General features: G+C 28.1%; 1 protein-coding gene across 8 annotated transcripts in view; it reads left to right on the top strand.

The window, feature by feature from the left end:
- The window catches only part of aralar1 (calcium-binding mitochondrial carrier protein Aralar1), a 30,274-nt gene extending 15,922 nt beyond the window's left edge, over positions 1-14,352 (top strand). For all 8 annotated transcript variants that reach the window (XM_035864083.2, XM_035864089.2, XM_035864084.2 and 5 more), the window contains 16 exons: positions 811-867; positions 2,111-2,253; positions 3,327-3,442; positions 3,556-3,695; positions 3,805-3,951; positions 4,035-4,176; positions 4,344-4,437; positions 5,794-5,884; positions 5,999-6,074; positions 6,696-6,814; positions 6,890-7,060; positions 7,253-7,393; positions 7,552-7,746; positions 7,827-7,929; positions 9,130-9,220; positions 10,041-14,352. In XM_035864083.2, the coding sequence (XP_035719976.2) occupies positions 811-867; positions 2,111-2,253; positions 3,327-3,442; positions 3,556-3,695; positions 3,805-3,951; positions 4,035-4,176; positions 4,344-4,437; positions 5,794-5,884; positions 5,999-6,074; positions 6,696-6,814; positions 6,890-7,060; positions 7,253-7,393; positions 7,552-7,746; positions 7,827-7,929; positions 9,130-9,220; positions 10,041-10,236 (2,022 nt within the window). In that variant the 3' untranslated portion in view covers positions 10,237-14,352. The remainder of the gene's footprint in view (positions 1-810; positions 868-2,110; positions 2,254-3,326; positions 3,443-3,555; positions 3,696-3,804; positions 3,952-4,034; positions 4,177-4,343; positions 4,438-5,793; positions 5,885-5,998; positions 6,075-6,695; positions 6,815-6,889; positions 7,061-7,252; positions 7,394-7,551; positions 7,747-7,826; positions 7,930-9,129; positions 9,221-10,040) is intronic.
- Positions 14,353-15,211: the final 859 nt, after the last annotated feature.

Genomic DNA, 15,211 nt, shown 5'->3' with positions numbered 1-15,211 from the left:
TCTTTTTTTTTCTTTTTTATTTTGTTTTTTTTTTTTTTGTTCATTTTCTTCTTTTACTTCTACAGAAATTTTCATTTACCTTTCAAACGATCGATTTAATTATTTTAAAACAAATTTGAAAATGTGTAAAGAAAGATCGTTATCGAGATCTCGTCGAAACATAATGACAAGTAAATTTGTTAGACCTCGATAAGGTCGCATGTAAGATCGCAAGGCGTGAATGAAGTTTATACGACAATGGCATTCGTTTATAGTAAGTCAGGGTCGATTCACGTAACATCGTATAAAATAACAGTGGCGTAGAACTGGATATTATTGCGATAGGTACATAATTGTAAATTGCACGCAAATTATATAGAATTTTATGTTCACGGTGTTGTCGAAACGAAATATATGAGTAACAATGAGTACGAGACAAATCGTTGCAAAATATTAAATAATGATTTAAAAAAATTATATGACATTCTCTGGGAGGTTGCTTTTCTTTCTTTCTTTCTTTCTTTTTTTTTTTTTTTCTTTCTTTTTTTTTTCTATTATTCTATCTAACCTAAGCGATATATAACAAAACGTATATAATTATAGATCATTGTCTATGATCGTCTCAGAGTTGTCATTTGTTCTTGGCGAATGTTCATGAGATTTCTCAATTTTCATTTTTTTTTTTCCTTCTCCTTTTTTCCTTTTTTTTTTTTTTTATTCCTTTCTCCTTCTTCTTTTTTTCTTTGTTTTTTTTTCTTTCTTTAAATACTTAAAAAAAGAATCATCATCCATGTAAGAAAATTTATTGTTAATGAACATTTTATATTTCAGGGTTCCGGATATTTAAAACGTGCGAACAGCGATCGCCTCTATGAAATCTTTAATCAGGTAAGCAAATGTGAACAAAAAGTAAATGTATGTGTAAGTTAAGTATATATTTTTTATTGGAACATGAATTGTATGATATCACGTTGTTCGTATCTACATATATATATATATATATATATATATATATATATATACATGTATATATATATTTATTTATATTGAAACTGCCAAAAAGTTAAATGTCTTGAGTTCATGAATGTTTTCATAGAACGTTTAAAGGTCAAATTACGATGTATTCCTTAGAGTTATATATGTGAACATTCGAAACATTCGGTCAAGGTATTATATATTGATTCTCCTTGCTCCCCCTTCCCCCCTCTCCCTCCAATCCCAATCCCCGATATGATATGACAATTATTGTCTAGAATTTAAAAATGAACTTGAATTGAATCATTCGTAGTATCGTGTATATTCTTTGAAAGAATTATCGATAATTAATTTTAATTTCTCTGTGACAAATTGATTGAAATTACTTTTAATATTATTATTTTCTTTTTTTTTTTCACGATCGATTAAATTTAAATCGTTATACACGTTATAATTCGTATTAATTAAAAAGCATCATTAGAAAAAGAAAAAGAGAGATAATGAAAGATTAATTTTTGATATGGTATAAAAAAAAAAAAAATTAAATAAAAAAGTATCTTGTCTAGGTATCGTTTAAAAGATGTTAAAAGAAAGTATTATTATAATAAATTTCGTCCGCTTTATGTTATTCTCTATGAACATGAATATATTTGGGTGTGGCAGTTTCTCAGTGAAGGCATCTTATATAATATCGGTAAAGCCAATGCCGTGACTTGCAACGTTTATTTTGGTGAAAAAAAAAATATATATACATATATATATATATATATTAGGAAGCAACAAAGTCGAAATATTTAATGATATAAGCTAATTTAATATTTTGAAGAATTTTTGATAATCACACCGTTGATTACGATTAATATGAACAATTAAGAGGAACTATATCGTTTTTATTTGATAAATTAATTTTTTCCCTCTTTTTTTTTTTTTTCTTTTCCTTTCATTTCTTTTTCTTTCTTTCTTTCTTTTTTTTTTGTGAATGCAAAGAAAGAAAAAAAAGATATAGATAAGATATGCTCTATATTATATTTGAAATAATCGTGGAATTAATCGATCGTGAAGATTTCCCCTAAAAGTTAATGACATATGATATTTCTTCAATTGTATTTTACCGGTGTATTCCATAATTCTTATCTTTTTTCTTCTCCAATCACAGTATGCCACGCAGGAGAAGAATGGCGAGAGGTTTATGACCTCATCCGATTTTGTACGCAGTTATCTTGGTCTATACACGGATGTTGACTACAATCCTGAATCCGTCAATTTGCTCGCTGGAATCGTCGATACTAGCAAAGATGGGTGAGTTGTCGAATGATTCTTTTTTTCTTTTTTTTTTTCTTTTTTTTTTATACCTAAGTAAAAAAGATATTGATAATGTTTAAGATAACTCATTGACATACGATAAGACCATGATCGTTTAATTAATCAACACGTTATAAAGCTTTATGAAGCGTTCGAAAGACGAACCAGTAATTCGAATATCGATTGAAAGATATTTATTAAAAATGTCAATTGTTTTATTATCGATTATTATAGAATTTTATCAATTAAAATTTATCAATCAAATCGTTACTAATTGTAACATGAAATTAATTTCGATGTACATAAAAAAAGAAAAAAAAAGGAAAAGAGAGAATAGATCGATCTATATTTCTCATCCAACGATACTTTCGATCTTTACTACTAATTAAAGTTTAGAATTATCGTACGAAGGTTGAGGGTCGTGGCTAAATCATTGTTAGGATCGATCAACTGTGGGGGTGAGTCTATCCGATAACGAAGCTCTGATAAAGCTTTATTTTCATCGAAGCGAAGACTTACGATGTCGTCAACATCTATCTATAATACGTCAAGCTTAGAGCTTTGTGTTTATTTATAATACGCACGTATTGACTTCCATCGATCCATTTATTTCATATGCTGTTTATTTCACTTTATCAATTTCATTAAATAAATAGGTTGAACCGTATAATTAGATCACTTTTGCTTATTTTTATATTTATATATTTCACCGGTTTTTTTCTTTTATTATTACTTTATTTCATTTTATTTTGTTGCTACGTTAACGAAAAGAAAAAAGAAAAAACAAAAAAAAAAAGAAAACAAAAATATTTTAATTTTAACAGCAACAGAATATTTTTTTCGATTTTTAATCATTCGCGTGTACACGAGATTCACCTTGTATATATTTCTTTGTTATATGGCATAAATCCATAAATATGTCTTGTTTTTTCTTCTTCGTTCATTTCATAAAAGATTCTAATCAAAAATAATTCACACAATTATACCATAAATAAATAAATAATTAAAAAAAAAAAGAAAAAGGAAGAAGTGAAATAGAATGATATGGTCTATTATTGTTTTATTCACAGACTCATATCCTTCACCGAGTTTCAAGCATTTGAAGGCCTACTTTGCGTCCCGGATGCACTATATAAAACAGCATTTCAATTGTTTGATACTAATGGAAATGGAATGGTTGCATTTGGTGAGAGTTTGATTTTCTTTTTACAATTATTATCATTTCTATTTTACGCATCGTTATTATTGATATATATATATTTTTTTTTTTTTTTTTTGTAATTAAAAAAAATTCCACAGACGAGTTCGCTGAGGTGATGCGTAAAACAGTGTTACATCAAAAGATGCCATTCAATATGGATAGCAGTTTCATTAAACTTTATTTCGGAAAAGATAAGAGCAGGCTAATTAGTTATGCAGAATTCAGTCAATTCCTACACGTAGGTATCTTTTTTCTATTTGTTTGTTTTTTTCTTTTTTTTTTTCTTTTTTCTTAAGATTTTCTTTTTAAAGAAGATCTGAAATTTAAACGAGCTTTAATTATTCCAGGACTTTCACGAGGAATATGCCACGGAAGCATTCAAAAAATTCGATAAAGATGGCACGGGTTTTATTACGGCAGTAGACTTTCAAGATATCATGCTCAGTATTAAAAGTCATCTACTGACAAAAGACGTGAAGGATAACTTGATTGCCGTAAGAATTCGAATTCTTTCTTATATATATATATTTCTTAAGTATATAAAAGTGATAATATTTTATACGATGATTGTTTGTAGGCAATCAGTACAGGACAAAGTGGACGAAAAGTAAGCTTCCCATATTTTATGGCGTTCAATTCGCTTCTCAATAACATGGAACTTATAAAACGTATTTACCTGAACGCGACCAATGGCCATAGATATCAAGAAGTTAGCAAAGGTACATAATATATATATAAACCAGTTATTACAATTACATTATCAATCTTTTTGTCTATTGTATCTTTTTGTTTTCTATTTTTCTTTCTTTTTTTTCTTTCTTTCTTTCTTTCTTTCTTTAATTTCTTTTTTTCCTTTTTTAAACGACATTTCTTCTTTCCTTTTCAGAGGAATTTCTTCATTCTGCACAAATGATGTCACAAATAACTCCACTCGAGGTGGACATCCTTTTTCACCTATGTCATTTACTCCATCAAACTGGGTAAGTATCTTTTCTCCTTGAAAATGAAAGCCCTTTATGACTATCGGATGATAAATCGTTTAAAGTGGGTACGTGGAAGGAGTAGGTACGTGGTTGAGATATCCGATAGGAAATAGATATGTGTGTATAAAGACGTCGTGTAAAAAAAAGAAGATAAAGATAGATAGATAGATAGATAGATAGATAGAGATAGAGATAGAGTGAAAGAGGGGTGGGGGTGGGGAGAGAAAGTGCATGCAAACAAATTGAAGGATTTAGCTCGTGTTCAAGAAAAAGTTTTCGCTCTGCCTATTTACATACTTACCTTCCACGAAAACCCGATCAATATTCAATATGAAATCACGTAATGCTATCGTTGCACCAGCAAGCATACTTCGTCATCATCCAAATGTCCAGTGTCTCGTTCTTGGCAAAGAAGATGCAGACTACTACTACTACACTCGAACGAGAAAGAATTTTATTTCTAATCAATCAATCTGTCAAACAATAAAACAATCAGTCAATCAATCAATTAATCAATCAATCAATCAATCAATAAATAAATCAATCAATCAATCGCTTTTTTACGCCTACAAAACTTCATTATTATTATTCTCATTGTTATTATTATTATGATTATGATTATGATTACGATTATGATTATGATTACGATTACGATTACGATTATGATTATTATGATTATGATTATTATTCTTTTATATTAAAAATACTTACCGATTTTTTTTTAATTATCTGAGCCCAAATCCAAGGGAAACTTTCTTTATTGTAAAAGAAACGTTTGTTTACGTGTTTACGCTGCCCGGATCAGAACTACGGAAGATGACGAGGCAGATTCGCGGTTTGGGTGCGTCCTTTGTATTACAGAATATTTCCGCGCTATATAAGATATGTTATCATTCATATATATATATACACACATATATGCATATATATATATATATATGTATGTGTATATGCATATATAACACGTTTATCACATCACATATTTTCTTTAGCATCAATTTTTAGGACGATTTACTTACTAATAGTTGCACACACCCATGGACACTAACGATATACATACATATATATATATATATGTATGTATGTATGTATGTATGTATGTATGTGTGTATTTGTTATATATATATATATATATATATATATATATATATACACACATATAAATTACGTTGTCTCTCGTGTTAAAACAAATAACGATTAAGGAACGTATTGGCAGGACATTAGTATTGCTTGAAGCAGTGCCATCGACGTCCATCTACTTTTTTAATGATCTTTTTATGTATCTTTCCCCTTGTTTCGCTTGTCGCTTCAGCAACGATGTCTGTATTGAGCTCGCATTTTCTGGGATTTCAGGAAAATTGTATACAATGATCTCGTGGCTATTACCCCTGAGCAGTATTTCAAGCAAATAACAAAACGTCTCGCTGAGATTAAGGCGGTGTCGGTAAGTGTGGTGAAAGAAGTATCCGCTGCCGAGTGACAATGGAATTTTGCCCGAAATCTACGTGAATCAGGGTGTGAGGTGTTTCATTCAATAGCGAGTACCATTGCTTTTCAGAGCCCGGAGGAGCGTGGCGTTGTCGTTCAAATTCTTGAGAGTGGATACCGATTTGTACTCGGATCTATCGGCGGAGGTACGTTCTATAAGCGCGATACGAACATTTAATCAAATGATCATTATATATATATATATCATTATATATGATCATTATATAATATCATTATATATATATCAAATGATCATTATATATATATCACACCTTCGCATTCTTCGTTTTTCACTTCGTAGGTTCTACTTTACAGATATTAATGCGAGACAAGATCAATAGAATTCCGACAGTGCGGCTAATAATAACTTTTTTCTTCCTCTTTACATCATAGATTTGATTAATTTTCACTATCAATATATATATATATATATATTTGTTTATTTATTTATTTATTTATTTTTTTTTTAACTCATTTTTATACCTATTTCATTTTCTTTCTTTCTTTCTTTTCTTTTTTGTTTTATCATTTTTTTAATTCTCTTTTTATATCTTTCAGTTCTTTTTTTATCTCCATTTTCTTTCCTTTTTTCTTTTCCTTTTTTTTTTTTTTTTTTTTTTTTTTTGTCGAATTCGTTCAAGCACGATCGAGCATCACATTTATTATACATATCTTTCATGTACAATACAACCATTCAGGCATGTTGACTACTTATTACAAAAATGTTCTTTTGCACTTGTAATCTCATCGTTAATTTCTTTTTTTAGCTGTTGGTGCTACCGTGGTGTATCCTATCGACCTTGTGAAAACACGATTGCAGAATCAAAGGACAGGATCTTTCATTGGGGAACTGATGTACAGAAACAGCTTCGATTGTTTGAGAAAGGTTGGAATCGAAAAGTCTCGCCGTGTAACACCGTCTACATTGTTAATCATGAAGATGGTATTTTGCGTTTGACAGGTCATGCGTCACGAAGGCTTTTTTGGCCTTTATCGTGGCTTATTGCCCCAATTAATGGGTGTAGCGCCGGAGAAAGCGATCAAGCTTACGGTTAATGATTTTGTAAGAGATAAGTTTATGGACAAAAATGGATATTTACCGCTTTATGGTGAAGTTATATCCGGTGCTTGCGTAAGTATTTTATTTCAATTGTTAGGAAAAAGAGAAGGAAGTAAGAAAAAAAGAAAGAAAGATCGCCTATTTTTTTTTTGCTTTTACGTTCAGATTTATGTATTTTATTTTTTTTTTTCTTTTATAAAGAATTAAAAAGAATTATTTACAAGATTATACATTTATTATATACGTATATCTTTCCCTGTCTAGGCTGGAGGATCTCAGGTCATTTTTACGAATCCTTTGGAGATCGTGAAAATCAGATTACAGGTTGCTGGAGAAATTGCCGGAGGTACGAAAGTTCGAGCATGGACTGTGGTTAAAGAATTAGGTCTATTTGGATTATATAAAGTGAGTACGGGAGATAAATTTTTATCCGTATTTTTTATGGATAAATCTTAATTGAAATTTTTTTTCTTTGTTTCTTTTCTTTCTTTTTTTTTTTTTTTTTGGTTCCCTTTTCACTTATTTAATTTTCTTTTCTTTTCTTTTTCTCCCCGTATATCCAGGGTGCTAAAGCATGCTTTCTACGAGACGTACCGTTTAGCGCAATTTACTTTCCTATGTATGCTCATACAAAAGCTAAACTGGCCGATGAAGGAGGATACAATACTCCTTTGTCTCTTCTATTTTCTGGTGCAATCGCTGGTGTACCTGCGGCAGCGCTGGTCACTCCTGCAGATGTAATAAAAACTAGATTACAGGTATGTAAATTCAAAATTATATCAATGAATGAAATGATCTTCAAGGAATTCCCATATTAATGAAAATAATATTTCTTCAGGTCGTTGCTAGAGCAGGTCAAACGACGTACACCGGTTTACTCGATTGTGCCAGAAAAGTTTATAAAGAAGAAGGTGCCAGAGCATTCTGGAAAGGAGCTTCAGGTATGTCGTCTCATTAATATGAGATTGTTCTAGTCGTTATCTTTTTTATATTTTTCTAGTCCTTAATAAAAGTCCTTTTAATGCGTACGATTATTCAGAAATAGCGTAAAAATTAAGATTCATGTAGCATCGTTTTCCTTTTTCTAATTTATATTTTTGTTTTGTTTTTTATTTGCTAATTTTTATATATATTATATGATAATCGTCAGTACTATAATCGTTATTAGATATTTATTAGGATTAGATATTTCAATCTGTAATGCATCCCATGTATATTTTAATGGATATTATTACTAGGAAAATATAAAAATATGTTATGTTAAATATATATATATAAAATAGATTATTATTTTCAACATAGAGATCAGCGTATCAGGGTCAATAAATATTAGTTTTAGTTGCATTATTAAATTTGATTCTCTCTTTTTCTCTCTTTCTCTCTTTCTCTCTCTCTCTTAAGTCAATTTAAGACATTCTAACGGTTGGTAATATATTTTGATCTGGTCGATTGCATGCACGGGGAATTGGCCCTGCTGCATCCTTCGACCATTCTTCCTCCCCAATATGACCTGGCCACTTACTTCTCAGTAAGTACACTCTGCCTTTCTCTCTTTCTGTCTGTTTCTATGATTTCTTGCCAATCCTTTTTTGTTCCAATTTTCACTGCCACTCTATACTTATCATTTACATACATACATACTTATATATATAGCGTGATTATTAAGTGCAATGTAAAAAATCATTGGTTTTCTTTTTCTTGTTTTTATTTATTTATTTATTTATTTTTGTTTTCTTTTGTTTTCATGTGTATCACAATTTATATTTTTGTCATTATAATTACAGCCACTTCAATGCATTAGAAGTATATGTCACACAATGTCATGGAATAATAATCAAATGAATAATTTTAATACTAAATAAAAAAAAAAAGAATATTTAAATCATTATTTTATAACATTCATCGATCATTTTTTCAATGAAATAATAACAATGGTGATGTCGTTTGCATATATATATACATATATGCATATATATATATATACATATATATATATATATATATTCATATATTTATTAAAAATCTTTATCTTAGACAAAGAATAATAAATAAGAAATCCTACATAGTGCCCTGTAGATCCTATATTTAGTAATATAATATCCAATTATAATAATATAATAAAATTTTTTATTATTTTACAGCACGAGTATTCAGATCCTCTCCGCAATTTGGTGTCACACTCTTCACGTACGAGTTGCTGCAAAGGTTGTTTGTAGTTGACTTTGGAGGATCGTAAGTATATTATATAATCATAATTAATTAATAAATTGTGGTTTATGTTATTATTGTTATTTGCTTATAAATTTTATGTGCATGCAATGAAAATGAAAATAACTATATGAAGCAGCTGTATTTTATATATATATATATTAAAGTGTCGTATGAGATAATATTTGCAAATGCAACAATACTAACTACAAATGATATTATTATCACATAAATATATAATAAATCCGCTATGTTAATATGTTAATTCGTCGTTCTGATAATAATTTGTTTAAGTTAATATTATATATATATATATATTAAAGAGAATTATTATTATTTTTTATATATTAAGTATTGATTTCTTCAAATTGATTCAGACATTGACATGTGATATGTTTAAAAAAAATATGCATGTATCATTGATATATTGTAATTTTTAATTATCACATGGAATAATATTTTGATATGTGCATAAACATTATATATAATAAAATTTGTAACTATCATATTATCATTATAATTATATTATATTAATAGACATGAAACCTGATTGTATTCATTTATTAATGAAATATAATTTAAATCTGTATCTGATAAATTGAAATAATTATATGTTGAAATAATAATTGTAAGATTTTAATATGCATGTAACTTTTAATAATGCTTTATTTGTGCTTTATTAATTAAACATGTTTTAATAGTAATGTATAAATCTGAAATTCGCTTAATATATGCTTATAACAATAAAATGTATATTTGCAGTTGCTTAAAAGGTATATTAGATTGAATACATTGCAATAAAAGTTTGTAGAAATAATTTGTTAATAATAAATATTACTTGCAGTCGACCAACAGGATCAGAACAAAGGGTACCTGCTACAGGATTGGTAGATGAAATACGATCAACAAATCCAGATCACATAGGTGGCTACCAAATAGCTTTACCCATCTTTACGGGTATAGAGAGCAAGTTTGGTCTATGTCTACCTAGGTTCCAAACAGTGACTGTTCAACCTAATCGACAAGCCAAAGGGCAGTAACACCATTAGCTAGAAGATAAGCTTATAGGAAACCCTGCCATAATAGCATACAAGTATCATTGGCTGATTGCTCCATCTAATTCTAAGATTGCGAGGGAAAAAAAAAAGATACAACATTCAATCATATAACTTACTTGTTCTTCTTTATCAACAGTGATTTTGACCATTGCACGCTAACTATATTCTCTGGCTATTTGAGGTCAATATAAAATTGAACATTAACTAGATCGTCAAATACACTGTATATAGGCTTAAAATTAATAAGTCTAAGAAATATGTAGGATCCATCGACTAATTATTCAATAACATTAGCATTACGTAGAATAGCTAAAGCCTGTGCCAGGTAGCCACATATTGAGCTATATATACGATAATGCTGAAAGTATCGATTTTTATTTATTTTAATATTCCCTATATATTTATTATATATTATATTGCGTTTGAACGCTATCACTAGATATATACAAATATTTGATCAACTTTTTATTTTACTCTTTTATGATACAAATTTTTATTCAACAATTTTATTTAAGAAAATATTTGGCACGCTTTATTGTTCAGTATTATCGAGCTATCTTCAAAAACAATTTAAATAGGCATTCATTTCAATGTTTTGCAGTTAATCGATTATGAACAAACAATATAAATATAGTTTTTCGTTATATGATAAAATGAATCGAAGGTAACGTAATAATCGTTTTCTCTACATATTATTCAATGTCATTTTCATGAAATAACATTCGTAAATTCCATTCATAAAATGTAAATATATGTAGAAAAAATGAACTCTCATATTTGTTCTATATTTCACTATACTTACATGCATAATTTGCAAATACTTGACAATTGGAATGATTAAAGATCCATATAATAATTTATATCTAATTGATAGATGAATACAATTTTGTATCGTAATATTAAGAAATTTTGATTTTTTTTTTCTTCTTTTTTTTTTTCGTTTACGATGGATATTCAAACTTCGTATTTGAATGTAGATCGAATGATATTTTTATGAAAATAACATTCTAGATCTATCTGTAGCTCTTTTTTCCCCTTCTAGTCGTAACTGCCGTTTTAAACTTGACTTATACATGGATATATATATATATATACTTTTTTTTTTTTTAGTCAATGGATCCTATATCTGTGATGATTCTATTCGTTCAAAGTATTGAACAAAAATATAGATACAGAGTTTCGGAAAATATAAAATATATATATATACATATATATATATATATATATATATTGAAGCACGAAATTTCGATCCTTCGTATGATTAATTTGTAAGGATAGTTTCTATAAAAAGGCTTTACAAAACACATTAATGTCAGCGATATCGTTATATATATATTGAACTCTTTTAAATCATATTTCAATTTTTCGCACGCTTTCGACTGATTTTTATAATAAGATCGCATCATAAGATGGAGCGATAAATATTATAACGAACAATATTGATAAATTAATTGAAAAAAAAATGTCTGATCCATAAAACACGACATCACAGCCAATCTTCTTTGCATTTCATACGTAAGAAAAAAAAAAATACGTTTAATTAATTATGTTATTAAAAAAAAAAAATAAATAAAAAAATAAACAAAAAAAAACACGAAAAAAAAGCAACAAAAAAAAACAACAAAAAAAGAACAAAAAAAAAAGAACAAAAAGAAAAAAAAAAAGAGAATTGTCTTTACACGTCATAAGTTCCATCGAATTAACGGAAAACTCGCAGGATGTTATCGAAGGAGCTGTGTTAAAAGGAAAAATAAAAAGAAAGAGAGAGAGAGAGAGAGAGAGAGAGAGAGAAAAGAGGGTAAAAAGAAAGAAAAGAAATAAACGATTTTTTTTATATATAAATTGCGACTGTAAGTTGCACTCGATGTATTTTTCTTTCAACATTTATTCAACCGATTTCGTTTAATTAATTATCCGTTAGATACAATTAATTAGAGATATTTCCTGCTGGCTAATCGTCGAATGGCCTGAAACATATTTCGATGTTCCCTCCTGTAACCAGTTCGATAAATTTATGGATAAACTCAAAATAATTGTATATCCATACACCGGAAAGAAATAAGATAACTCGCAATATCGTATTATAGTTATTTTTTAGAATGTTATTTTCTTACGGCTACTTTGTATTATACCTGCTTAGAAATGCAGAGAGGATACAAAGACAACGTACGAAATTGCATTCTTTCCAAGATTGTCCAAGACTTGTTGAATGCTGTTGGGTCAGACTTAAACGCAACCGTTGTACTATCGTCATATAAATCGCAATAGAAAAAAAAAAGAAAAGAAAAAAAAAAAGAAAAAAAAAAAGAAAAAAAATGGAGAAAAAAAAGAAAAAAAAAGTTAAAAAGCATTCGTTTCTATCGAACTAATACGTTCTCAGTTAATCTCGTATTTTATAGTAAATAAATGAAAGGAAAAAAAAAACAAAAAAACAAAAAAAAATACAAGAAAAAAAACAAAAAAAAAAAGAAAGAAAGAAAGATAAAGAAAATAGACACGCAAATTAATCGTAAGGAAATAATATTAACTAGGTGAATCCGTTCGAATTAAAACAAACAAACAAACAAACAAGCAAACAAACAAAAAAAGAAGAAAAAAGGGGGAAAAAAGGAAAAAAAAAATCTCTTTCGTAGATCTCATTTACGAATACGTTAAATTAAGAATATATGTATAAGCAGACACACAGGAGAGATATTATTTTCAAGAGTTCGACTCATAAAATGGGAAAGATAGCGAAACAAATTGATAAATACACTTTATTATTCGCAATTGTATACCGCTTTTTCGTGTATCTCAGTATACAAAAAAAAAAAAAAAAAAAAAGAAAAAGGAGAGAGTAGGTGGAAAGAAAAAAGAGAAGATAAAAAAGAAAAAAAAAGAAGAAATAAATAAAAACAACAAAAACAATCATCTTTATCGTTGAATCAGTAGTAATATGGAAAGAAGAGAAAGCGGAAGGATTCTAAATATCGAGATGGATATCGAACCAGAAGCGTTTGCGTTTCTCGACGATATATCGAAGTAAAATAAGTCCAAAATAATATTTTCCCTCCGTCTGTGCGTGAATCTACATATTATTATTATTATTAAAACCGTCGGTGCGTTCTCTCGTTGACGCGAGAATATCCTCGAGTAAATGTAAATAGGAAAGTAACGTAAAGAGTAATCGAGAGAGATTAAATAAAGAAAATACATGCGAAATATGAAAATGTTTAATGAGCGAAAAAAAAAAAAAAGGAATTTCGTATACAAAATTGAGACTTTTATCGACACCGTTCGTACGTTTCGTACAAGTCGAGTCGACCACTTGTTTATTATTATTATTATTAGATCGATAAAAAGGAAAGAGAAACAATATTAAGAAATAATGAAGGAATGGAGAGATAGAGAGAGAGAGAGAGAGAGAGAGAGAAAGATAAAGAAATAAAACAGAGAACGAAACATAGTATGGACTGGTTATATTTACATAAGCATCTTCAACTTCATTACTTAAAATGTACATGTATGCATATGTTGCTATGTAATATGCAAAGCAATGTATGCGTATGTTTCATCCCTCTGCATATATATATATATATATATATATATATATGTATATATATGTGTGTTTTTTCAAGAATACATCGTTGACATTTTATTTCATTTTGATAAATCACATTTTCTTCTCTTAGAAACATTTTCTTATCGCGAATCTTCACTTATGCACTTATTACAGATAATATAAAATTATCGACATTGTTATTATCGTCCCCCGTCACATTATCACTGTCACGTCTGATCATTATATTATTATTAATATTGCTAACGATACCTAATTAAATGATAGAAAATTTATATCATCGTATGCATCTGCAAGGAAAAAAAAAAAAAAAAAAAAGAAAAAAAAGAACAAAAAAGAAAAATGAAAAAAAGAACAAAAAAATGTCTCTTTGCTCTGACATAGCAAAATTAAACTTACATGAGTATGGGAAGAAATCTTCTATTGAAAGGTCTTACAACATTTAGGTGAGATTGAAAGGGTTCTAAAAATTGATTATCAGCTACCGTAATTTAATGGAAAAAAAAAAAAAATAAAAAAAAAAATAATAAAAAAGAAAATTAAATTAAATTCAATTAAAAAGAAAAAAAAAAAAGAAAAAAAAAGAAAAAGAATAAAATAATAAGAATAATAATAAGATACGATACAACGGTTCTATGACGATCATTTTCTTCTCAGACTCATAAGTTCTGACGGATATATGATCAATGATATACATATTGAGATTGTGAAGATAATGGCTACGTAAAATGCACAAAGCTATACAATTAAAACAGGATTATATCTATTTTATGAAATAATACGAATTTAACGTAATACCGAGGAATTATATAAAATTAATAATAATAATAATAATAATAATAATTAATAATGATTAATAATAATAATGATAATTAATAATAATAATAATAATAATAATAATAATAATAATAATAATAATAATAATAATAGTAAAGAAAAGAAAAAGCAACCAAAAACAATATAAAAAAAAAAAAAAAAAAAAAAGAAGAAGAAAAAAGAAGAAGTAATCGAAGATTGAACATTGAAGCGCATTCTATTTTATGGCAAATTATAAATGATTATAATTAAAACAGCTTCCATATAATTGATCGCCTCATATCCATTCGACACGCACAGTCGATTATCATCATCGGTAGGTCTTTATCCGTTGAAGCGTCGTAAATCCTCGATTATATTGAAATCAATTCGCGGTATGACGTTCTACGATCTGTGATTTTATTATCAGATTCTTAATGGTACATTATATCGAAAAGAAGGAAAGAAAGAAAGAAATAAAGGAAGAAAAAAGAAAACGATCATAGTTAGACAATTTGTGAATGCAATTCTTACGAGCCATTCTCGTACGTATCTTTGATAATTTAGAATTTACCTCATTGCGGATTGTAAAGATTATACATA

Source organism: Vespa mandarinia, chromosome 7 (assembly GCF_050613455.1).
Source record: "Vespa mandarinia isolate Hongniang chromosome 7, ASM5061345v1, whole genome shotgun sequence".
Classification (NCBI taxonomy): Eukaryota; Metazoa; Arthropoda; class Insecta; order Hymenoptera; family Vespidae; genus Vespa; species Vespa mandarinia.
This window is presented reverse-complemented; position numbering and strand designations above follow the sequence as displayed.